Source organism: Cynocephalus volans, chromosome 9, assembly GCF_027409185.1.
Source record: "Cynocephalus volans isolate mCynVol1 chromosome 9, mCynVol1.pri, whole genome shotgun sequence".
Taxonomy (NCBI): domain Eukaryota; kingdom Metazoa; phylum Chordata; class Mammalia; order Dermoptera; family Cynocephalidae; genus Cynocephalus; species Cynocephalus volans.
In genome coordinates, this window is record NC_084468.1 from 128,047,584 (window position 1) to 128,074,372 (window position 26,789).

Sequence of the window (26,789 nt, forward strand, 5' to 3'; positions counted from 1 at the left end):
AATTAATAAACACACAAACAAATACAGGGTGGGTGGGAGGAAGAAGACACAACAATCACAACAGTTCCTTGAACTTTTTAAGACAAGTGAACAGATATGATGTGGTGGGGGAGGGGAGAGCAAGAGGGGGGAAGAGGAACAGGTAAAGGGTCATGAAAATCAACTACAATGTATATTGAGAAGTTAAAATTAAAAAATAAAAATAAATAAATACATAAAATAAAATTGTCGAAAATAAATAATATATAAATAAATTTAATTACATCAATAGATACATTATGTGTAAATGGTCTAAACACCCCTAATTGAAAGATAGATTTAAAAACTTTTAAAGAATAGAAATCATAAAATGTATGTCCAATGAATTAAAATAGAAATAATAAAAAAAGGGTAACTAGAAAATCCAAAAATATTTGGAGATTAAATAACACATCAATTATGGAAAAAGTCTCAAGAGAAATTTTAAAATATTTGTAAATAAATGAAAATACAAATTATCAAAAATTGCAGGATGCAAGCGATATCAGTGCTTAAAAGAATATTTATAACACTGAGTACATATATGAGAGATCTATAATCAATAATCTAAGCTTTTACCTTAGGAAACTAGAAAAAACAGAGCAAATTATATCCAAAGTAAGCAGAAGAAAAGAAATAATAGAAGCCAGAGTAGAAATAAATGAAATTGAAACAAAAAATAGAGAAAAGTCAATAAATCCAAAAGCTATTTTTTTGAAAAGGTCAATAAAATTGATAAACCTATAAGTGGGCTAACCAAAAAAAAAAAAAAGAGAGAGAAGACACAAATTACAAACATAGATAGAAAAGATCTATGGATCTTTGTATGCCTTGTATGCCACTATGGATGCCATAGATAATAAAATATAAACAACTCTATGCCCACAAATTTGATAACTTAAAAAAAGCTGATCAACTCTTTGAAAAACACAATCTATAAAAACTCACACAAGAAAAACGTGAATAATATGTATAGGCCTATATCTGTTAAAGAAATTGAATCAACAATTAATACCTTCCAAAATAGAAATCACCAGACCCAAGTTTTTTCACTACTGAACTCTATCAAACATATAAGCAAGAGATAATACCAACACTACAATTTCTTTAGAAAATAGAGGCAGAGGGAAAACTTCTTAGCTCATTTTATGATGTGAGCATTACCCTAATACCAAAGCCAGAAAAGACATTACAAAAAAGGAAACTTACAGAACAATATCTCTCATGAACATAGATGCAAAACTTCTCAAGAAAATCCTATCAAATTGAATCAATATATTAAAAAACTTATACACATGATTAAGTGGAATTTATTCCAGGTATGAAAGACTGGTTCAACATTCTAAAATCGATTTAATGTAACTGATTCCACCAATAAGCTAAAGAATATGATCACATCAGTAGATGCAGAAAAAGTATCTGACAAAATCCAAAACCCATTCAAGATATAAACTCTCAGCAAACTAGGAATAGAAGGTAACTTCCTCAACTTGATAAAGAATATCTACAAAAAGCAACAGCTAACATCATACTTAATGGTGAGGATTAATTAGTTTCCCCCTAAGATCTGAAACAAAGCAAGCATGTCCCCTCTCGCCACTCTTATTCAACATCATATTGGAAGTCCTAGCTAATGCAATAAGAAAAGGAAATAAAATATGTAGATTGGAAAGGAAGAAATAAAAACAACATAGCCCAGCAATTCCTCTCTGAAGTTTTTACCCCCCACTCCCAAAAAAGAAAACATATCTCAACACAAAAACCTGTACACAAATGTTTACAGCAGCTTTATTCATAATCACCAAGAATTGGGAGCAACCTCATCTTTGTTAACCATTGCTGCACAACAAATTATTCCAAAATTTAGCAGCTTAAAATACCAAACATGCATTATTTCACAATTTCTATAGGATAGGAATTTGGGTGCAGTTATTAGTGGGCAGTTTGGCTCAAAAGTCTCTCATGAGGTTGCAGTCATATTACCTGAAGCAGTTATGTGAAAGCTTGACTGCGGATGAAGGATCTGTTCTAAGGTAGCTTGCTCAAATAGCTGTTAACAAGAGACCTCAGTTCCTCATTGGCTATTGGCAGGATGCCACAGTATCTCACCATAGGGCCACTCATTTCCTCACAAAACAGCAGCTGGCTTCCCCCAGAAGGAATGATCCAAACAACAGCAAGGTGAAAGCCACAGTGTCTTTTAAGACCTAGTCTCAGAAATCACATACCATCACGTTTTCCATATTCTTCTGGTCCCAGAGACCAACCCCAGCACAATGTGGGAGTGGTCTACAGAAGGGCATGAATACCAGAAAGCAAGAATCACTGGGAACCATTTTGGAAGCTGGCTACCACAAACCTAAATGTACATTAACTGGTGAATGAATAAACAAACTGTGGTACATCCATACTGCAGAACAGTAATCCGCAGTAAAAAGGAACAAACTACTGATCCATGCGACAGCAAAATTCACAAATGCATTATGCTAACTGAAAGAAGCCAGACCCAAAGGCTGCATACAGTATGATTACATTTATGTTAACATTCTGAGAAAGACAAAACCAAAGGGACCCAAAATAGATCAGAAGTTGTCAGAGGCTTGGGAGGGGGCAGAAGAATGACTACAAAGGGGCATGAGGGAACTTTTTGGAATGATGGAAATGTTTTATATTTAATTATAATGATGCTCACATGTTTGCATGTGATTATTAAAATTCATAGAACTGTACGCCTAAAAAGGGTGAGTTTTATTGTATGTAAATTATATCTTAATAAACTACACACAAAAGGAGAAAGGAATCTTAAGGGGAAACAAAAGAGGCTTGCTTGGGAAGATGGCTACAGGAGTCTTAATGGGTAAATAACAGAAGTTTCTGAAAGAAAGATCACTACTAAACCAATAACATTATAATTAAAGTTCCTCAAGCTAAAGAATTTCTCTGAGCTTGAGTCTGCAGATTGAAAATGGCTAACAAATTATGGGTTAGATAGATAAGAAAAGATATACACATATCTTGGCAAAAGTCTTGAACTCCAAGAATAAAAAGAAAAATCTCAGACACTTCCAGAATGAGTAAGTTACTTAAAAAAGAGAGAAAGGCATATGCCTTCTTACCAGCAAAATGGAAAAGAGGATACTGAAAGCATTTGCAAATTTTTGAGAGAAAAGGACTGACACCCAAGAATTCTCTCCCGCATTTGGGATATGTAATCACTCAAAAAATGTTATCACCCACTTATCATATCTAAAGAAACAGCCAATTTAAAAAAAAAAAAAAAACCCACTAAATAACTCAATCATAGCAGAGATGGGGAGGCTACAGAGGAGACCTTATGACGTATATGTACTTATATCTAGATATTAATAAAGCAGTTGGACAGAGAGATACAATAAACGAAAACCCAGTTCATTAGAATTAAAGTAAAACACTGACACACAAAAAATGTTAAAGTGAGGTCATTGTACAAGGAAACTGTAAGTAACTATTACCAAAGCTTTTTGTTTGGTTTGGTTTTACCTGGTTTGCAAGATGAGAGTGACCAAACAGCTTGTGACCCAATTTCCCGTACTGTTCCAGTCCTTTCCAACTGCTTAGGGTCAGCACCAGGAGGTGTCTTGTTTGGTGTGGTCATTTTAAAAATATTCTACATAGACAAAAAGAATACACACATCATACCAGGACCTGGGCATCTTTCCACAAAATGTAAAAATAAAAATTTAATAGCAAGATGGATCACTCATATATCCCTGATATAAATCATCCATTTCTCAAATGCAGTTAAATATAACTTAATCACTGTAATTTAAAAATCTTGGGAATTCAGCTTTGTTTCTAAAATATATTACAACAACAAGATGCGCAAAGCAGCAGGATACAGTAGTCAAAAGAACACAGGATCAAAGTTTTAGCTTCAGCTTCTCAATTAACTAGCCTTGATTTTGGGTAGGTGTGGGCTTTATTTCCTCTCCTGTCGAAGGGGTTGACTTGATGATTTTAAATTGTACAATGCTATGCAGTTCTATACTTCCATGAGTAAAAATTCAAATTAAGTTTTAGCCCTAGAAAAGTCAGATTGAAATTCTCTTATTCCGGGGATATGTAAATATTGGTCCCGATTTTCAATATCCATTAAGTGATGCAGAGAAAAATCCTATCTCCCCACTAGCTATCAAAAGTCCCATCTGTTTGTGCTCTTACCATACAAAATAAAGTCAGAAAAATAGCTTCAAGGTCTAGAAGTGAATAACCGGCCTGTTCTAAAAAGGCTAACTTCATCTAACTGCATCTTCTCAAATGCAGTTAATATAACTTAATCATTGTAATTTTAAAATCTTGGGAATTCAGGGTTTTTTTCTAAAATATATTACGACACAAGATGTGCAAAGCAGCAGAATATAATAGGCGAAAGAACACAGGATCAAAGTTTTAGCTTCAGCCTCTCCATTAACTAGCCTAGGTTCTTTGACATCTTTTGTTAATCTTAGTAAGTCTTAGTAAGCAAACGTGAAAAAAAAAAGTTTTCTTAGGTCGTGAACAATATGTAAAACTGGTTCGGTAGAATACTTATTACTACTGAACATCGTTATACATGCTACTATACAATAGGTACAATAGTTCTGTACACCATCTCCTTGACACCTCCCGTTAGATCCCAAGTTGTTCCCTAATCGCCACAGGAGCACCTGATACACATTAAATAATGGCAGACAGTGAACTGTAAACTTCCGAAAGGCCTGAGACTTAAATGCTCAATAAGTATTTTACTGAATCAATGAATAAATGGATGAATAAGTTCAGTCACAAACTACTAAAGTATCTGCCTCCTGTCTGCTAGTTAAGTAAGGTCTAGGACGAAGCAGTCAAATCGATAGCCATCATTACAACCTGAACGTCCTGTCATCTCAAAAATTAAAAGCCCATCTCTACACTGAGGCAGATTCGACTGCTGGACTTGGGACTGGACGCCACCAAGTGGATAAAAAAAGGAGCTCGGAGAAGACTGGGTGCCTGGCTTCGAAGAACTGGCCACACGGTTCAGTGGGCTCTGAGGCCAAGGAGAGAGCGCCACCGCAAACAGTGTCGGGACCAGACTCTGTTGGTCCTGCTTGACACCTCCGTGTGCTAAAATGACTAAAGCTCCTCTCCTGACCCACCGGCCTTGCGACCTCGAGCGTAAAAAGAGATTGAGGTTGGGGAGGAGGACGCATCTGCTTACGCCAGGACCATTCTCCACGTCGGGGAAAAGCCCACACACTTACAACTTGCACACCTGGCTTGCCGCAACTCCGGTTCTCAGGACCTCTGCAGCTCTGCGCCACTCCCACTCTGCTTCTTCGAACTGCCGGGATTCCCCAACGACACTGAAGGGGGGGCGGGGGGGTCGCAGCAAAATGACGTCACATATCGTCATCTTGCCCTACCTACCTTCAGGGCTCCGCCTCCCGCGCTCTGTCGCGCGCGCGCACTACGTCCTTACGGTTTGCGCGAGGCGGTGCCTGGGCACCGCCATCTTGGCCGGTGGCCGTAAGAGCACGCTGTGTGGCTGGGAAGTGAAGGGTAGAGCTGATTTGGCCTCTGCGCACCCCTCCGCGAGGGGATCGTTTTCTCCAGGTACGTGAATAGGCCAGAGGAGGTGGGCCTTTAGCTGCTCTCTGCCACGTTGGAAAGAGTATAGGGACATACGCCGAGAGCCTTTGGTTAGGCCTCAGGTGGCGGCGGCGGAGACGACAGCGGCGCGTGGCAGCGGCTCCGGCGGGACAGCTGGAACCGCCGGAGCGGGGGCGGCCCCCGGAGCATGGGGGCGCCTTGCGCTTCTCATCCAGCCGATCTCGGCCGCTCTTGCTCACCACCCTAGCCATGCCTTCGCCTCCACTCCTCCTCTACGCCGCTTCCACTCTGGAACTAAACGTTCTGGAAAGGAAGGCGCTTTCAAAACTTAGAGCACCCCTAGTCCCCCGCCCCACGCTGCCCCGGCGCAGAAAAATGGGTATACTCGTATTGTCATATGTGCGTATTCGGCTGTGGGATGTCGTGGCTCTTCCATCTTTTGGTTATTGTGGAATGAGTCATGGCATCTTGCCGCCATGAAATCGAATACTGGTTGTCCACTCCCAGGCTATATACAAATGATGGCCAAATGTCGCTCTGCTTTGCTCATAGAGCAACGTTTACTAGACTGTGACTGGGATTATCCCAAGTAATTTCCTTGTTGAACGCCTATAGCTTTTTTGGTTCACTTCTATAGCGCTGGGCACTTCTCCCCTTGGTGACTTACCTTTATTACATCTGAAGCTCCTCGAGATCAAGGGTGGTGTCTTTACCCCAGATACCTTTATTACCATTTCAGGGCTCCGTACATAGTAGGCACTTTGTACGAGGCAGTTAGTATTCGTATTTGTCCTGATGAGTGACTGCCAATGCCGAATTTCCACAGTATATGAACTACATAAGCATATTTTCTCTTTTTTCATGGCAAAATCGGTAAGAGTAAAGAATAACTCTTAAAGCACTTGTTTTATTTTTTTTATCCTCTCTTCCGGAGGAATGCTGAGTAGACATTTATGATAGTGGCATTTATGTGGCAGTCATTTGTCCTGTATACTGAGAATATTCATTCTGTAACAGCCACCTGACAATATACTATGTCAAAAGGCTCTATTGGAACCAGAAGGTGTTTTGGGTTTGTTTTGGGTTTTTCTTTTTTTTTTTTTTTTTTAAGTTATAAACGTTGCTCTTCCCTATTTAAAAAAAAAAATTTTAGGAAGAACTTTTAACATGATTGCTCATGAAGGGGGAGAAAGCAATATTAGAGTCCTTTCTAAATGTCTTGTATTTAATACTCTTTGAAGTCAGAGTTTCGCACCACTCCCAACTTATTATAAATATTTTATAAGACTAATAACGTACAGTAAACATAGGTATAGAATATTTCATGTGATATGAGGCACTAACAGCAGTCTTTTAAATGCTTTTACATAGTGTTGTAATAATTTTGGTCTTAGATTGCAAATGCTTTATGTATGCCTCAGTTCCTTTATTCCTGTCAGCTGAAAGAATGACACTGAGGGTCGTTGTTTAAGTACTTATTGTGAACAGTTTGTCCTGGGATTTGAAATATCTTCAAATTCCTCTTTGTTCCCAGGAGTATGTTCCTATAATCTTCCCCTATACTGTGCCATATCTTTCCCATTGAAAAAGTAGGGAACCCCTTTTTTCCCCAATTCTTGAAATTAATATAGAAATTGAACTAATAGTATTTACACAGCTAATTAACAGTTCTACAAAGAATCCATATTCATTTTTCTTAAATGCATTATAATTTACCGCTATTTTTTATATGTATAAATCAGTTTTTAACCACCTCTGGTATGTTTTTATTCTATAAAAATTACAGAATAATTTTTCTCTTATAGTCTTTTGGTTTTTAAAATAGTTTGAAAAATTAGACAAAATGTTTTAGTAATTTGACAGAAATAGTTTAGTTTAAGCAATTTCATAAGATTTATCCCCTGATGGGGAATTTATTATGTCTTTCACTGGGTAATTTGTAAAAAGGCATTCAATGTTTAAATTAGAATGCATAATGTCCAGTTTTATTTTAATAGCTTACTAAAAAATCTTCAGTTCCTAGGAAGTTGTTATTTCCAGAATGATAGATTTTTTTTTGGTAGCAATTCTCATCATTTGATATTTTCCTTTTCTAATCTTCATGAGACCTGAACTTTAACTTCTTTACAGAAAGGTAGACCAGTTTTAAAAGGAGTAAAGTGAACCTGTTTGTTAGCATAATTCTGTGTTTATTACATGAATATTTAGTATCCTTTAGATGATTTTTTTTTTTTTTTTTTGGTAAATAGTTTAGTGGACAACTCACCATAAAATACTGGTAGGTTGCAAGATTTCTGAAATTGTTATAACCTATATGAAAATTATTTACTATATTTAAATTTATTCTCTCATTCATTCAACAGAAATGTTTGAGCTCCTACTATATACTAGGCACTGGTCCAGCCACTGGAATGAACAAACAAAAATCCCTGCCCTCATGATGATGGAGTACATTCTACTTGGAGAGGGAAAAAAAATATGTGCGTTTGTGTGTGTGGAGAGAGCATGTATACTCATACACACAATAAATGTGTATATATATACACAAGGGGGATATATGAAATATATAGTATGTCTTATAGTAGCCCTAAGGAGAAAAATAAAGCAAGAAAGAGGGATAAAAAGGATGTGTTTTGGTAGTATAGCTAGAAAAGGCTTGCTGAGAAATATATAGTAAAGACTTGAAGGAGTGAGCCATGTAACTCTCTAGGGGGGATAGCATTACAGGCAGAAGAAACAGAAAGTGCCATGTGCTAGGAACAATAAAGACCCAGTGTGGCTGGAACCAAAAGAACAAGAGCTAGAGTAGTTGGAGATGAGGTCAGAATATTAACAGGCTGATCGGTGCCTCATTGGTTATTTTGAGGACTTTGGCTTTTACTCAGACTGAGAAGGGAAGCCATTGCAGGATTTTAAATAGAGGAGTGACATGATGTGGTTTTACTCTTTAAAAGGATTATTCTGGTTCCTGTATTGAGAATGAACTGTTGAGGTGTGGAGTAGGAGGAGACAAAGGGTATAAACAAAGAGATATGTTAGGAAGCTATTAGAGTAATGCAGATAAGAGATGATGATGATGATGGCCTCAACCAAAGTCATGAGAAGTGGTCAGATTCTGGATGTATTTTTAAGGTAGATTCAAGAAGATTTGCTGTTGTAGAGTGGAAAAGAAAGATGACTTCATGGATTTTGGCCTGAGCAAATGGAAGACTGGAGTTGCCATTTAATAGAATGGGCGAGGCTGCTAGACAAGCAAATTTTGGTGAGGATTTCAGGAACTCAGTTGGGGAGACACCTATTAGACCTTTTAGAGAAGGTGTGGGTTAGGCAGGTGGATAGATGTACAAGTTTGGAATTCAGGAGAGCTGTCCTAACTACAGATAGGAATTTGAGAGTTTTCAGCATATAATTAGGATTTAAAGCCATGAGACAGAATAGAACACCTTGGGGAATGAATAATAGGTAGAAAAAATGGCCAAGTGTTAGGACATTCTCAACATCTAGAAGCCTGGGAAATAAAGAGGAGTGAGTGACCAGTAAACTAGGAGGAAAAACAGATTAGTGCTGTATCGTAGAACCAAGTTAAGAAAGGGTTTTTATCTGGTAGGAGAAAGTCATAATTTGTGTCAGATGTAATAGATTTGTCAGAATAATTAAGCTCTGATAATTAACCATATAATTAGCCGTTGAAGAACAGTCATGGTACGAAAAGTTGTTTTGATGAAATGATGGGCACTCAAGAAAGCCTGGAATGGATTCCAGAGAGAATGTGTGGAGAGTAATTTGAAACACTGAGTAAGTATTGGCAGCTCTTTCAAGTAGTTATAAAGAAGGAGAAATAAACAATGGGAAATAATTGAGTCAGATAATAAAGTGTTTGAATGCTGATGGGACTGAGACAGTGGAGAGAATAATTGGTGTGAAAGACAGGAGGGAGAGTATTGGAACATTCTCCTTAGGGAATGTCTTCTAGTGTGCAAAGGGACTTAGCTAGGGAAATACACATAGTGTGATTGCTGTTTGGCACAGGGGTCCATTTGAGATGATGAATTTAAAGGGAAACTAGTCAGCAGACTTTGTTTTTTTCTCTTTGCGTTTTCAGCTATATGTGTACAGGTGAAGAGTTCAACTTAACCAAGATTGTGGTTAGAAATATAAATGATTGACAATGGAATTTTAGCTAGGTAAGAAGGGAAATGATACCAATGGCTGAGGGACAGTGGAAATGTGGTAGAATCAAAACAGAGATGGTAGGCTTCGAAAATGGGGGAGAGGGGATCAAAGAGTTGCTGTATTACTGTGTATTAGGGGGGTAAAGCAGAAAATATAGGAGTGGTGATTGGAGAATGGGGAATTTGAAACTGCATTTGTGGACAGTTTGCAATTATTGGTAATAATGGTAGGGTAGAAGACAAGATATTAGAGGAGAGAAGTTAGAACTGAAAGTACAGGCTATGAATAGCAGGATAATCTGTTGACTATTGAGCATATTGAAATCACCAAGAACTGTATCAGGAATTGTGAAAGAGAGGATGAAAGTTAACTAAGGGCTGAAATCTTCAAAGAATGAAAAGGAGTAATTTGATGGTAAGTGACTAAGCAGTTGGATGGTTCGAGAGGCAAAACTGTTTCTAGGGAGGAAAGAGAGATAATAGTCTGGGACAGCATTGAGGAGCAAGATCTCTTATCCACCATCAGAGCCTAATGATATTGATGTATGTGAGAAAGACTTGAGGGGTCTGCAAGGGGGTGGAGTCTGTAAAAAAAAAAAAAAATCAGAGTTGAGGATCACAGTATTAAAAAGCTAGCGGGGCCAGCCCGTGGCTCACTTGGGAGAGTGTGGTGCTGATAACACCAAGGCCATGGGTTTGGATCCCATATAGGGATGGCTGGTTCGCTCACTGGGTGAGCATGGTGCTGACAACACCAAGTCAAGGGTTAAGATCCCCTTACCAGTCATCTTTTAAAAAAAAAAAAAAGCTAACAGAATGTCTTTGTAAATGGATAATCTTTTGGCTTTATGTTCTTTCATTACATACTGTAATAAACTGAAATATTAAGGCACTTTTTGGAATCATTTAATCACCATTCTAAGGGAATTATTGTCTGTTAACTAAGCCCAATGTTGTAAAAGCTTTTTAAGTTCACCTTGATCTAATGCTATGCAGTTGATAACACTGTCATATAGCAAGACTTACAAAAGCTTTCAAAGTGAGCACAGTATATGTGTGTGTGTGTGTATATAGTTATTGGTCTTTTAATTTCATTGCTGTTAGCATGAAACCCATCTGGCAATATGACAAGTTCCCAGTGAAATGCAATTTTTACTTTTTCCAGTTGATCAATATGAAGATCACAACCTTAATAATTATTTGCTGTTTCCATCAGTAGTGTCATTATAGTGAGGTGGGTAAGACATGAAGTAATGCTTAGTGTGGGAGAAGGAGAATTAACATCTTTGTCATATGTATCAGTTTTATATCTGGTCTTTCTATTTTAATTGTCTGTATTCAGACACTGGTATCAGTATTAATTACTGAAGCTTCATATCATGTTTTGTTCATCTGTTAAGTGGAATTTTTCCCATCTGCTCTTTTTCACTTTTCCTGGTTATTACTACTGCTTTTTTCCATAAGAGCTTTATATTTAGTTTGGCTCATTTTTTTCCTCCATGAAGTCATGTTAAATGTATAAATTCAGGGAGGATTGAAATCTCTGATATTGATTATTCTTTATTATAAAAACTGAGACAACATGTCGTTTTACTTGTTTAGGTCTGTTATGTCGTTCAGTGGTGTTCTGAAAATTTCCTCATTATATATATGTATATATATATCTTAAGTATATTCCTAGGTATTTTCTTTTTGGCATTTTTTCATATATAAATCTTCTGATTAAGGTATATAATGTAAAATTTTGTTTTCCCAACCTTACTAGATTACTGTTTTTAAAATTTTTTAATTCTCTTGTGTTTTTCAGATAATCATATCTCCATATAGTGATCATTTATGTCCTCTTGTCTAACTTTTATACCTATGAATTATTTCTCTTAACTAATGGCATTGAATTTGCCATAATTTTGTTAATTTTTCTTTAATAGCAGAGCTGGATATTCTTACTTTCTTACAATTATGGCAGACAAATTGACAAGAATTGCTATTGTCAACCATGACAAATGTAAGCCCAAGAAGTGTCGGCAGGAGTGCAAAAAGAGTTGCCCTGTGGTTCGAATGGGTAAGTTGTTCTGTGGATCATTTAAGGATAAAAATAGGTTTTGAAAGTTGGTAGTTTTGAGTGGACATTTACTTTGTTTTCCCCATTAGTTTCTTTATGAAGATGAGATGAAGAAACCAGAATTTGTTCTAATTCTTTTATTGCTTTACAACTAAATGATTCTGTTTTTTAAAACTGCAACAACATATTGTAGAATAATGTATCAATATTTAAAAGTCCATTAATGTGAAGTCAAATCAGAGTTCAGGTTACTGACTCTTGCTATTCTCAAAAATACTATAATTACTTTTAGACTCATGGGGGAAGAGCTACCAAAAACTTTGTACTTGACAGTATTCTCATCTTAAAAAAACAGGAATAACAAGCTTAATAGGAATGACTACTCATGAGGTTTTGCTCTATTTTCAGGGTTAAATAAATTTTCAACAATTCAGAGTTGACAAATTGTTGTTAGTCTTTAAGAGCTATGTTAATTATTACTTTAAATGTACTAGTGAGGTATAGAATTACCGAATCTTTAAAGAAACATCAGGAGTCATCTGTTATTATCTCCCATGCCATTCAGAAATTCCATTAATATCCCTAATACCGTGTCTAGTTTTCCTGTATATTAGATGACTGTATACCTTTTTGTAGTTTCATTGATCTAGCTAACATATTTCATTTCTTTCTATAGTGTGCCTTACCATTTCCAAAGCATATTTTATGAATTAAAGATTCAGATCAGTCATCTTAAAAGTAAAGATATTTCAAGATCAGCCATATTTTTGCTAGCATATTTTCTTCCCCAATAGCAAATTAAACAAAATAAATATATTGGAGTTATCTCCCTATTGCCTGACAAGAGTATTGATATAACTAACAAATTCAGAAATTTAATTCAGAAATCCACCCCCACAAAGCACTCATTCAAGATATTATCTCAAATGTATTTTTTTGTATGGCCTTTGTTTTTGAAAATCTGCTTCTGTATGGAAATTCGGAATCAGCATTGCCTAAATAACAATGTTCAGAAAATTAGAATATCTGGGAAAATGACTTAATTGTATCTTTTCCTTTACCAGGAAAATTATGCATAGAGGTTACACCCCAGAGCAAAATAGCATGGATTTCTGAAACACTTTGTATTGGTTGTGGTATTTGTATTAAGGTAAGTGATAATATTTTATATATTGGATCAAATTTGTAACCTGAAAGTGAAATCTGAAAATTCTGAATATTACAACTGTTTTGAAAGAGTCAAAATTTAAAGCAAATGAATAGAGTATATATTTAGGGAAGTGATATTTTTATATCAGTGATACTGTTGCTTTTTTTTTTTTTTTAAGTAATTAAACCATGCTTTTTGTTATCCTTGCTATACTCAACTTTGTAAAGCCATTTCTAATCAAAATTAATTTCTTTTTTTTTTCACCCTTTTATGAGAAGGACATTCTCCAGCATGTGTTTACCAGAACATTTTGGAAATATAAATACAAAAATATGACTATCATATTACACTTTTTTTCAAGTCCATATATAATTTTAAATTTACACCTTCTAAATAGAAATGCTCACAGCCAAAAATTTTTTAATTTAACCTAAACCATAAGTGCTGCTTCTTCTGTATTACATATGCTTCTATTGAATTTATCCCAATAGTTTCATTTTTTTTAAATCTCAATTTTTGTTGCACTGAATAATGATTAGGCTTTGACTTATGAATGGTGAATTTCAAACTTTAGTTCATAAAAGAAATTTAGGAGCCACTGTGTAAATATCTTAATTTAGGTATTTTTATTTGTAGATAATGTGTTATGAGTATGGATATCTCCTTATTTATTGTTCACATAAATCAGATGTATATTTTACATTGTTTTTTGAACCCTTGGTTAAGTATCCAGAAAGATTTCGTGGATACCTGAAACTTTTTGTCTTGTTTTAAGTACAAGAGAAACATTCCTTTCAGCAAATATATACTAATCTCTTATTAGATGCCTGCCTGTTTCCTAGGTGCTGGGAATCTGGTTTTGAACAATATAGAATAGGTTGAGAATCCCTAATCTGAAATCCAAAATGCTTCAAAATCTGGAACTTTTTGAGCATCAACATGAGGCTCAAAAGCAGTGCTCAGAGAAAGTGACCATTGGACCATTTGGGATTTTCAGAATAGGTACACTCAACCAGTATGTATTTTGCAAGTATTCCAAAACCTAAAATCCAAAACACTTTTGGTCCCAAGCATTTTGGATAAGGGATATTCAACTTGTATCATCTATTCTATTTTCTTTCTTTGCTGCTATAGAAAAATGAGATTCTAAAAGTTTGGATATGCACTTTAGTGGCTGAAAACATACTGAGGTTAATCTGTTGGGGGTGGGGGGAAGGTAATGTATACTTTCCAGAACACGAAAATGCTTATAATGGACCTCATATGTGAACAGTGGATATTTTTAGAGAAGTTTAAATCATGTGCAGCCTATAAGCATTTCGTGTACATTGATGAAAAGACAATAATAGAAGTTTTAAATGTAGGTAACTCTACTGGTGGTAAAATATAGTTTCTAAAGAATTAATAGTTTTGGTTAGAAGCTGGTAATTACTCTATTAGAAAATAGGAGGGGTTTTTTTTATTCTCTATGTTCTTGTAACTTATGAAATGGAAATTTACTGAAACCTTTATATACAGAGCCTTTTGAATTGGTCCCCTGAACTTATTGAACATGTTTGCTAAACAGATCTTTAAACTGAGGTTACACTCTTTGGATGTACCTCTACAGTTGTCTGTACTTCTGAGAAATTTTTCTAGCCACATTACCACTCTTAAGTGACGTTCTTGTATTTGCCATTCTTGGTTTTTTGGACATTTACCTGATAATCCTATGTTCTTTGAATAGGTTTTTTGCTTTTTTAATGAATTTGTGTTTTGTTTCATTTTTTAATTAGTGAAGCATCTTTTTCATACGGGTTGGATACAAGTCACAATGGAAAGACATTAATCCTTGCTCTGTGCAAATATGCTAGCAAGTAGGACTGAAATAGCCCAAAAAAGATACGATCCTTGACCTTAAAGTTAAGATTTTGCAAGGTACAAAAGGAAGTATAGAAGGGCAGGAATAATTGAGGGAAGTAGAGGGACAGCATCTGGTATGAAGAATATGGAATCATATATTCAATAACCATTTTTTTTGTCTTGCCTCTTAGCCTTCTCTTATCTAATATCTAAAAATAAACACAAAAACAAAAACCTCGAGTTCTATAAGGTTTTTCAATAATTGTTAAACACTCCTAAAATGTATCACTAATTCTCTACTTTAAATAACAGAAATGCCCCTTTGGCGCTTTATCAATTGTCAATTTACCAAGCAACTTGGAAAAAGAAACAACACATCGATATTGTGCCAATGCCTTCAAACTTCACAGGTATATTTTCAAGTCAACATTCCCCTTTACTTCAGTCAAGTTAAAATTTTGGAATTTTCAGAGAAATGCAAAAATGGAAAAAATATTAACCATTCACTAAAGAGGAATATGGTATTATAATACTATGTAGAATCATATTGTATATATCAATGGTTCATTCTGGTTAATATTAGAATTACCTGGGGGACTTTTTAAAAGTACTAATGCCCAGGTTTCAGCCCAGTTGAATTACATTGTAATCTCTGGATGTAGGATCTGGACCTTGGTAAGTTGGAAAAGTTCCAGGTGGTTCTCAGTACCTTTATCCCCAAAGTAACTTTTAAGGGGACTTTGATTATGTTTATTCATTAATCTTATAATCTACAGATACACGCTAAACTTGGACATGTATTATTAAATCACAAACAAGTCCTTAGTTCTTTGAGATTTTTATCTGCTGAACACTAATATTTGAATGTGGGAGTCTAGATTTTTCTAGTAAAAAGGTATTTCTCAACCTGCCAGCTTTAAGGGGCCTACTACAGCAGGGAGAATGAAGTGGAATATTTCTGGTTGATGTGGCACTTCTCTCCTTGTAAGTAAATGGCAGGCCAGGAAAAAAACAGACAGTGTGAGGTTGCACCTGCTGTGTAATTTTATACCAAAGCATTTTGTTATACATTAAAACTGAGCTGTATATTTAAAGAGGAAATGTTACTTTAGAATGGACTGAATGAAAATTGAATAAATAAAATTTGGAGTAATACTGGTCATGGATGCATTTCTAACAACTAACAGTTTAAGTTAATCTTGGCTGGTTTTTTTTTTTCCTAATAGCCAATAATATCTGGCATATATTTCTTAGCTTATTAGTGAATGCATGTGAAGCACAAGTGCATTAAAATACATCATTCTTGTATTATGTAGTTTTTCCTACCTAAGTCTGAATTTTATTATTTTTGTATATGTGAAATAGGTTGCCTATACCTCGTCCAGGTGAAGTGTTGGGATTAGTTGGAACTAATGGTATTGGAAAGTCAACTGCTTTAAAAATTTTAGCAGGAAAGCAAAAGCCAAACCTTGGAAAGTATGATGTATGTATTACCAGCTTATAAAAATTAATATCTTGGGTCTCTTTCATGAGATTGGGTGATTTTTTTTTTTAATGTCCTTATTTTCAAGATTATTTGTGGAATTTATATGGAGAAACTATATAAATGAAACTCTTTCATTCCTTTTTAATTAAAATCTGTTAATGCTATTTAACTGAAAATTCTTAGTTTCCTTTAACTGTTAGGAGTTGGTATGCTTACAGTCTTAAAGTTAGAAATCAGAATATTCTATTTAGATACGTGTTCTATTTTGTATAGCATTCATCCTCTTTGTAATTGTATTATTAATTTAAATTCAGATCATTATATGTATATTTTCAGGATCCACCTGACTGGCAAGAGATTTTAACTTATTTCCGTGGATCTGAATTACAGAATTACTTTACCAAGATTCTAGAAGATGATCTAAAAGCCATTATCAAACCTCAATATGTAGACCAAATTCCCAAGGCTGCAAAGGTTAGTTGCTTTTTTTAGAGGAATTTATAAATTATAGATATTGTTGGAGGTTTAAACGATATAGCAAAGTAAACTCATTTTACTTTGTGACTCTTTTTATATTGAAGGAAAATAGGGGTAACTATTTCTGGTATATTATGACAGGGAACAGTTGGGTCTATTTTGGACCGAAAGGATGAAACAAAGACACAGGCAATTGTATGTCAGCAGCTTGGTAAGTGTTTTTGGGTTTTTTTGTCTTTTGTATATGTGTCTTAATTAATAAGCCCTGGACTGAAGTCATAAAGGTATACATCTTTATATGGATTATTAAAATAAATGGGAAAATCTCTAGTCATATTTACTTTTTATTTTATACATTTTCAACTGAAATATCATTCAAACCCATAGTGATGACGTGCAATATACGTTTTGCCTGGAAGAGGTAAAATAAAAGTTATAATGTTGAACGCAATGCCTCTATGTTCTTTGTAGATTTGACCCACCTAAAAGAACGAAATGTTGAAGATCTTTCAGGAGGAGAGTTGCAGAGATTTGCTTGTGCTGTTGTTTGCATACAGAAAGCTGATATGTAGGTTACTTTACAATTTTTGCATATCTTAATCATTATTTTAGAATTTTTGTTTGTAATGCTGCTAATAAAAAGTGGTTTTGAGAGAAACTAATAGAAATGGTATCTATAGCTCTAATTTTCAGGTAAGATGTGAAAACAGTTGTGCATCTACTACCTATTTTCCTTATTATTTCTGTAGGGAGGAAAACTATTGTACATATTTTGATAAGCAATTTATAACTTACAGGGTTCAGAGCTTTTTAATATAAAGTCAGTTATTTATAATTTAAGCCCTTAATAAAAAGCATAGTTTTTAAGACTTAAGCTCTCCAACCAAGCCAGCAAATTAAATACCTGAAGTAAAACATGAGAGGTCTTTTAGATCACCCAGATTAAGGGTGGCATGCCATGTGAGGGAGAAGAAGAGAGTGAAAAAGTCAAGTTTCCTTCTACCTTCTTAGTGCCTCTCTCCTCCCAGATATTTATTGCTCCCTTTTTCCCCCACATTTCTACTCTAGTATCCGGTGCAGACTAGCTCTTTTCCGCAAAGTGTTCTATGAATTCTGCACATTGCCCTCCACAAAACTAGTTTCTTTAATGCAGCTATCTTTAGCTAATTAAGAGAAAAGTTCTCCAAACTACTTCAGACTATATTAGAATGCTTTTCATGAGGCGGTACCAATTTGTAAGTTAGCCTAATCTGGAAGGCTCTCCCCAAACTCGGTATGTAGTCCTGCTTTTCATAATTTTCTTTTGTATCTGAACAGAATACAGAAATTTTCAGCATTACTGGTAGTCTCTTCATATGAGGAGATTGTTGTTGTTAAATCAGAAGCTGACAATATTACAATGCTGTAAAATAATACACAAAATAGAATTGTCATATTTTTCTTTCAAAATTATTATATCTGCTTTTCTTTTTTTTTTTTTTTCTCGTTTATAGTTTTATGTTTGATGAACCTTCTAGTTACCTAGATGTCAAGCAGCGATTAAAGGCTGCTATTACTATAAGATCTCTAATAAATCCAGATAGGTAAGTACAGATCTGAAATATTCCTGTGTTATTTTGTTTGGGAGTTTTACAGATTTCTAAAGAGTAATATGCTGGGACTGTCAACATAATGTACATGTTTTTCATCTTGGTTGTTTCTGGCTACCACCTGAATTTACCTTCCTCTATAGAGAACAGAGGTTCTTAGTGTGAGATTCATTTATTGACACCTCCTGTTTCCAGGGAGGGTAAGAATACTCTGAAATTGTGTGCAGATTTTACCATATGTGTATAGCTTTCTGAGAAGCAGATCCTTAGCTTTTACCTTATCCTTAAATGAGTATCACTCTCCCATGTACACATACACACACAAATTTAGAACATTCTAGGAATCACCAGAATAATTCTGTTGTTCAGAATCTTGCTGAGCAAAAGAGGATTCTTAATAACTTTTGTTAAGTAATCACGACACCCTCCTCCCTATATATGGTGCTTTTGTAGTTTGTCAAGTTTTTGAATTTTATCTCATTTGATCCTTGTGGTAATCTTCTAAGAATCTTTTGGTGGTATTGCCATTTTGCAGATGAGGAAGTTTAAGATCAGAAAAGCTAGTGATTTGTCCTAGGTTACAAATTTACTATATGACAAAACTGCAACCAGAACCCAGGGTTTTTTTCTATATAGTATTTTCTCTGTCTTGCTTTCTATCCTTAGTAACTGATTTAGTAAGCATCCTTTTAAATACATGGCTGATCTTGGAAGAAAGCAAGAAGAATCCCAAGAGATCAAAAACCAAAACACAAACTATAAAGAAAAACAAGAGAATGGCTTTCCAGATGTTGCTGGCCTCTGTAATAGGTCTTGGGTTTTAACAACCACCTGTGGACAAGAAGCAAGGCCTTGTAGTGGATTATCGTGCATAAATGCCAGAACTCTCAAAGGACTGCCTTCTCAGCAGAAGGGCAAGTTGATAACAAGTTCCTTATTAGCACAGGGAAATATCAAGAAACCATGTATCTTTCACTCACTAAGCTTGTTGGAAGAGAAGGTATGGCTCCCTTTTAAATTCAAGAGCCAGCAACTCGCATGGCTATGGAACTGAAATTTATGTAATCAGTGGAGTCTGTGAACCTTTCAAGGTGAGAAAGTAACCAAAAAGGTTTTGGAATTTTTAGTCATATGATTCATAGCAGAAGCAAATATAAAACCACTCTGGAGGGATATACCCTCAACCCTGGTTGCACAGGATTCCTACAGGTAAAACACTCATAAGCAATGAGCTCAAATGTAGGATTATAAATTACAGGAGGAAACTGTCTACAAATTAGTCAGTAGAAGTAGCAAGACAGCAGGATTAGACCTCAGTAACTTCAGCTGATAATCTAAAAGAGGCTGTAAAATAATAATATTTAAAATAATATATTTACAATAAAAGAACTCAAATACCTTAAAATGTGATGTTATAAAAAAGCAATAGGTAAATGTTCGAAAACTAGAAATTAAAAGTATAGTGACATCAAAAACTCACTGGACAGATTAGGTTAGGGACAGCAGGAAAGAGGATTAGAAACCTGAAAAGTTGATATGAGAAAGTTACTAGAATATAGCAGAGAGATAAGATTGAAATACAGAAGGGAGGTACAGAAACATCGAGAATGGAATGTGAAGACTACTTATATCTTAAGAGTCTGAAGAAGGCATGAAAGGATAATGGCTAAGAATTTTTTAGAACTGATGAAAAACTCAACTCCATAGATTTACAGAGCACAAGTGCTAGAAAGAATAAAAAATCTACTAACATACTTCAAAGTGAAACGTAGAATAACAGTGGTAAAGAGACTATTTTATTTGAGCCAAATAGTAGCCATAATTTTCATTTCACAAAAATCCTGGGCATTATGATAGGCTCTTTGGGGAATGCAAGTTTTAAAATGTAGTACCAGTATTCAAGGACTTCACAATGTAGTAGAGAAAAGAATACATGTGTACCATAGTCTGGAAGAGAATACACAAGCCATCAAGTCAGTACTCAAACCAAGCCCCTTTTTATAAAAAGTATTTTTATAGCCCTTTATTATACTAAAATGAAAGTCATCGATAATATTATCTGTGTTCACACATAAATTTGAAAGTATCAATGTCCTAACCATAGTAAAAAGAACTAAAAGGAAGTAACTTACAACCAGATGATATGTATTTCAGTAGGTAAATGTTCAAGCTAATCATTAAATCATTAGAAAACCATAATTAAAAGAACTAAAAGGAAGTAATTTGCAACCAGATGATATGTATTTCAGTAGGTAAATGTTCAGGCAAATCATTAGATATCAGATGTTCATATCCACTAATAATGAGTAAATTTAAAAGTGTAACTGTGTAAGAACAACAGGTAGATGAAATAAATAGATGTGGATGGACCTAAAAAAAAAAAAGTGAGGTAAAGAAATACTATACAAGACTTTTTCCCATATTGTGAGAGAGAGGGCAGTAACCTTAATTGCAATAGGAATAACATGTTACATGTTAAGACAAATTAGATTGACAAAGTGGAGAAAATGATTAAGACATTTGCACAATTGTGCTAGTCTTATTTATAGATATTGGGTTAAAATAATCTTTTATGTAATGATGGATTCATGTTAAAGAGTCACAAGAAGTATATCTTGGGAAAGGATGTCCTTGGATAAACAATGAGGAATAGAGAGATCACAGGTTGGAGAAAAGAACAGTGATACAAGAGGTTTCATAGAGTTAGTCCTTAGAACATTATCAGTAAGATTGAAGACTATCAGGTAGCCGCAGATTAATTGTATGGTGTACCTTTTTAACTATACTATTGGGTTTTATTTCTTTCCAAACCCTCAGAAAACAGAGTGGCTGACCTAAATTATATTTGTGCTTGTATTTTGGAATTTTGTCTTTGAATTCCATTTGAAGTTGGGAGAGGCAGGAGATTTGACCTATTCTTTTCTTCCTTTCAAAGCAAATTAAAAGCCACTGCATAGTACTATGCTGCTTCACACTGGGTCTTGAAGGAAGCATAGTATTTTAATGGTGGACTTTAATGGATTTAAAAAGTAGAGAAGTATTCCAGATAATGGATCAGTGACAACAAAGACACGAAGGCAGGAGGAATATCAGCTCACCTAGGTGATTTGCCATTTTTCTTGCTACTACCACAGTCATGGTAGAAAACATTTTCTCTTTTTTTCTCTTTTCATGTGAGTCTTCATGTATACCTAAGACCTGGATTACTGTTTTAGGTCCAAAAAAAAAAAATATGATTCTTTCTTCTCACCAGATTAAGATTTCTGAGATGATTTTTTTATCTATATATATCATTCTCTTATTCTAGAATTGTGCTGTGGCTTCTGGACAGATGTAATTTAGATTTTAATTAATTGAAATTAAGTGATATTAAAAATTCACTTCTGTCAAACTAGTTATGTCCCACTTGTGGCTAGTGGTTACCGTATGGTTCAAAATAGATGTAGAATATTTCCATAATTATGTGACGTTCTACTGGACAACACTATTTCAGAAACTACCACCTTTCCCATTGCCAATTAGCCTTTTTTAGTCCAAATTCTTCATTTTGTCATTCACAATTTTATTAAGTATCTGTTTAGTATATAGCATAAGACTAAAGGTCATAAATGTGATAAAATGTGTTACAGTCTCCCTTCAAACAAAATGTTTATGAGGGCTGGCCAGTTAGTTCAGTTGGTTAGAGCACAGACTTATAGCACCAAGTCACGGGTTCAGATCTCTGTACTTGCCAGCTGCAAAATTTAAAAAGTTTATGGGCATGCTTTGGGAGTACTCAAAAATAATAAAAGTCCAAGTATCAGTTCAGATACTTGTTATGGGGGGTTATGAGTGGGAAAAAGTTAATTTGCATATTAGGAAGGTTATTCCTACAGGAGATAGGATTTGAGGTGTACCTTAAAGGGTTGAGTAGAATTTCAACAAGTGAAGATTTAGGCAGGAGACTATTTAGGAAAAAAAAAACAGCCCTTAAACACACAGAAATTAGAAAAAAAATGGATTATTCAGGAAAAAAGCCGTTTTCATTGTTTCCTGTATATAAATAAAGTAAAACATACTAGATGAAGTTTGAGAATGTCTTGAAAGAAATTCTAAGGATATTATTCATTTCATTTGGAATTGAGAGCCACACCAGGGACCTGACGAAAATGAGATTTGTCAAGTCTATAATGAGCCTGAATTAGAATTTAGGCACCGAAGGAAGAGGAGGAAATTCATACACAAAACATTGTTGAGAAAGAGTTCACAGACTTAAACAATATACCAATGGGAATAAATGAATCATTTTTTTTGTGGGAGGAAAATGATTCTGTTAATACATAGATGGAGAATTTTTATTTGTGCAGGAAGCTGATACGTTTAGTTGGCATTTGAGATGTCTGAAGAACATTTATTTTAATGTCTTGCATTAAGTTGGAATAGTAATAAAGTGCTGCATAAAAGCTTCATGACTGTTCCTTGCCCTAATAATAAATAGCTTCTACTCTAGCAATACTTTTTTCAGTTCATTCAAATCTACCCATTTAAGCTTCACATTATATCCCATCTAATTCATAAGGTGTCTCAGTCCGCACTACCCTATTTTCCTTTCTGACCTTCATGAGTTTTATATAGAACATATTTTGCCACCTAGTCTCTTTTGTTACTTTATGTCTATTTCTTTTCTTCCCCCAGCTAAATCGAATGTTCTCAGGTTAAAGATTCTGTCACATCTTTATGCATCCCCTTCTATAGCTAGCATGGGACAAGTACAGGGCTTAATACATAAGTTGAATAGCATAAGATGCAAACAGTTTAGGCTACCTCTGAATTAAATCTATAATTGTTTCTACTTTGTAAAGTTTATTTTTAAATATGTTTCTTATTAGCAAAACACATTAATTTCATATATCCATAAACTTTATGTTTACTGTTTTTCCTTTTAGTTTAGGAAAGCATTTTTAAATACAGACACTGATAATGAGTCTTATTAAAGAAAATATTTTATGGCTTTTGCTTAATATGTTCTTTACACTTAATTTTTTATAATCTGTTTTTCTGAAATTTGTAACTAGTAAAGAAATAGTTATGTAAGAGTTTTAGCTCATAATATGTTAATTTAAATAAAAATCTGTTTTGATTTTTCAGATATATCATTGTGGTGGAGCATGATCTAAGTGTATTAGACTATCTCTCTGACTTTATCTGCTGTTTATACGGTGTACCAAGTGCTTATGGTGTTGTCACTATGCCCTTTAGTGTAAGAGAAGGTAACCTGAAAAACTGTCTTCACATACGCTGTATTGTCTTCACTGTAATTCTGAGAAATGTGTTATTATTGATATTAAATAGGTTTATGTTGCTTTATTTATCCAAAACTCTTGAAATTTAATCACTGAGAATGTATATATAAGATTGTATACATTAGTTATTATGCAAAATGTATGTCTTTTTTGGAGAATTTTCTGTTGGGAATGGGTAGAAATGCAATTTCACTGCTTTTTTTGCTATATTGAAAGTGGTCTATATTTTGCCTTCTGCAATTACATTATAGTATTTGTCATCTTCACATTTATCTTTGACAGGCCAATACTAGCAGTTAAACTCTTAAAATTCATTCAGTGCTCATCTTGTTTTCATGTTTCAATTTATCTGTAATCTGTAACCATATTTGTAGAACTGAGGCTATCTAAAAATCTAATAAGATAGTTTAGTAAATACATTCAAATTTTCAGTTATTCCTTCTACTTTCATGAAAGAGGGACTCTGGCCTCTCTCTTCCATGTCTCCTCCTTACCTGTTCAAATTAAGCAAAAGTAGAAACTAGCCTACCACTCCTGAAACAAGTACACTGTCCGTTTTGCATACCTTTTTCCTTTCAATTTCTTTCCTATTTTTCTTTCTCTGCTTCCTTACTTCTATTTTACTTTGTATTTCTTCTCTCCAGCTATGTTTTAAGCTGACAATGCAGAATGCTAAAAGGGCTACTTAGTTTATATCTTGGAAAAAAATATAGACAGTCCTCAATTACTGATAGTTTGACTCAGGATTTTTCAACTTTACCAGGAAGCAAAAGTGATACACATTCAATACAGTATTCAGTAAATTACATGAGATATTCAACACATTGTTATCAAATAGGCTTTGTGTTAAATGATATTGCGCATAGGCTAATGTGTTCTGAGCACATTTAAGGTAGGCTGGACTAAGCTATGATGTTTGGTAGATTAGGTATATTAAATACATTTTTGACTTAATGATATTTTCAACTTACAATGTTTTTAGCAGGACATAACCCCATCATAAGTTAAGGAGCATCTGTACTATATTCTAGAAGAATTCCTGCAGCCTTGTAGTTCCCTCAGTGGTGACAGTCCCCCCCCCCCTTTTTTTTTTTTAACAACAATAACAAAAAACTATCTGAAAAGTTTTGAGTGGGCTGGTTGGTTGGTTTTTGGCGGCTGGCCAGAACAGGGATCTGAACCCTTGACCTTAGTGAGATACTTAAAAAATTCTTTTGGGAAAATAAATTTATACTGCATCTCATCCTTTTCATAAAAATATGATGATAGCTTTTATATCTCTAAAAAGTGCATAAATATTTTAAGATGTGGGGAAGCAATTGCTGTAACTTATCTATGTAAACATTTTAGATAAATAGGTGCATATTTAGGAAAAATTGTAAGGTTGTCCAGTTTTCTTGACAGTAGTCTTAAGGGGTGATATCAGAACCAATTATTATGTTTTATTCTTTTCAGGTAACAAGTATTTATTATCTATCTTCACACCTTATAGTTATAGAACCAGGTTGATAATGATGTGGGTACTCAACAATCATTCCTTACATTTCCAGTTTTTAATGCTATTCAATAAATGACTTTTGGTGAGGTTTTTAATGTGCCTCATTTGTTGAAATAATTGAAGTAAGTGAGAAACTGCCCTTAATCTCTCTTTCCCTTAATATACTGAAATTAATGCTGTATATGTAAAAACTCTGTGAACTGTAAAGGTGACTATAGCTTGGGCTCATTTTGAAATTGACAGATATTGCAGTAGAAATGTAAGGACTGACTAGCTATCTTTTTTGTGCAAATTCACTTGTTTCTTTGAGCCTTTATTTCCTTAATTTATGAATTAGGCACTTGGACTAAGTGGTCACTAAGATCCCTTCGAGTTTATGTTTTTATGTAATTTTTGGTTTTAATTTTTTAACTTCACATATGTAATTTTTAAATGCTAATTTTGGCAAAATAAATGTATCTGTTCATTTGTTCAGTTAGTAAACATTTATTAAACACCTATGTTCTAGGTTGAAGGTTACGGCCCCCTGATGTGGCCCTCAGTTCCACTTGAAATGAATAACATCCTTAGGCTTACTTTCAAGACCTTGTAAAACTTCAGCTACTATCTTTTTATTCCTTCACTTATATATAGTATACACCGAAAAATGGAGCTTTCATGGTTCCCCAAAAATCCACTTTTTAATTTCTGTATATCTGTCATTGGGGATCTTAACAATTTTAGTAGGGAGGGATCTTGTGTCCAATGTTAGTTTACTTTCAGTTATTAAAACCTGTTTAGATAATGGTGGTTGTCTTGTACAATGAAGCCAAAAATAATGTTAAATGAAGTTTAGCTTATTCATGTTCTTTTGAACCTGCAAAATTAATCTGAAAAAAATACAGTTAACTTTAACTTTAAAGTGTATGGTTATCTCATGTGAAATTGAATACTCATAACAAACTGTTGACTTACAAAACTATGTCCCAAACTATTTTATATTAATTTTTATATCTATGAAAATATTTCATTTTTACCTACTGTCATTTTTAGAAAAAAATTATAATTATTTAAAAATACAACAGAAATGACATCATATGCTGTCTTTTGTTTAAAACCTGATGGGAAAAAAATCTTATATAAAAACCACATGATCTGGTTAGAGTGCAGTGTTATAATACCAAGGTCAAGGGCTTAGATCTTTGTACTGGCCAGCCATTCTCCCCACCCACTCCCCCAAAAAATACATGATAATGAAAAAATGTGCTCATGTACATATATGTGTGTTTGTGAGTATATGTATAGGCATATCAACATATATATGCATGAATTGCTTAAATTTACATTAGATATACGAAAAACCTTGTTATCACTTCATTATATGCAGGTGTTCATGTTATCAGAAATCTACTGAAATAAGAACTTAGGGTTTTTTGGCTTTTATATAATGACTTTTTGCTGTAGAAAAAGTTTAGTCTTGGGCCGGCCCTGTGGCTCCCTCAGGAGAATGCAGCGCTGGTAGCACTGAGGCCGCAGGTTCGGATCCTGTATAGAGATGGCTGCTGCACTCACTGGCTGAGTGTGGTGCAGACCACACCATGCCGAGGGTTGCGATCCCCTTATT

The 26,789-nt window shown here is 34.5% G+C and overlaps 2 protein-coding genes across 6 annotated transcripts in view; one reads left to right on the forward strand and one right to left on the reverse strand.

The window, feature by feature from the left end:
• ANAPC10 (anaphase promoting complex subunit 10) overlaps positions 1-5,370 on the reverse strand; it is a 114,132-nt gene extending 108,762 nt beyond the window's left edge. For 2 of the 3 annotated variants that reach the window (XM_063108423.1, XM_063108422.1), the window contains exons 1-2: positions 5,280-5,370; positions 3,538-3,664 (exon numbers count right to left, since the gene is read on the reverse strand). In XM_063108423.1, coding sequence (XP_062964493.1) covers positions 3,538-3,652 — 115 coding nt within the window. In that variant the 5' untranslated portion in view covers positions 3,653-3,664; positions 5,280-5,370. The remainder of the gene's footprint in view (positions 1-3,537; positions 3,665-5,279) is intronic. The other variant, XM_063108421.1, reaches the window with a different exon arrangement.
• Positions 5,371-5,516: 146 nt separating this feature from the next.
• ABCE1 (ATP binding cassette subfamily E member 1) overlaps positions 5,517-26,789 on the forward strand; it is a 29,721-nt gene continuing 8,448 nt past the window's right edge. The window contains exons 1-10 of one of the 3 annotated variants that reach the window (XM_063107701.1): positions 5,517-5,631; positions 11,729-11,862; positions 12,927-13,012; positions 15,167-15,264; positions 16,220-16,337; positions 16,677-16,814; positions 16,959-17,028; positions 17,289-17,385; positions 18,311-18,400; positions 23,534-23,655. In XM_063107701.1, the coding sequence (XP_062963771.1) occupies positions 11,760-11,862; positions 12,927-13,012; positions 15,167-15,264; positions 16,220-16,337; positions 16,677-16,814; positions 16,959-17,028; positions 17,289-17,385; positions 18,311-18,400; positions 23,534-23,655 (922 nt within the window). In that variant the 5' untranslated portion in view covers positions 5,517-5,631; positions 11,729-11,759. The remainder of the gene's footprint in view (positions 5,632-11,728; positions 11,863-12,926; positions 13,013-15,166; positions 15,265-16,219; positions 16,338-16,676; positions 16,815-16,958; positions 17,029-17,288; positions 17,386-18,310; positions 18,401-23,533; positions 23,656-26,789) is intronic. The other 2 variants (XM_063107703.1, XM_063107702.1) reach the window with 2 other exon arrangements.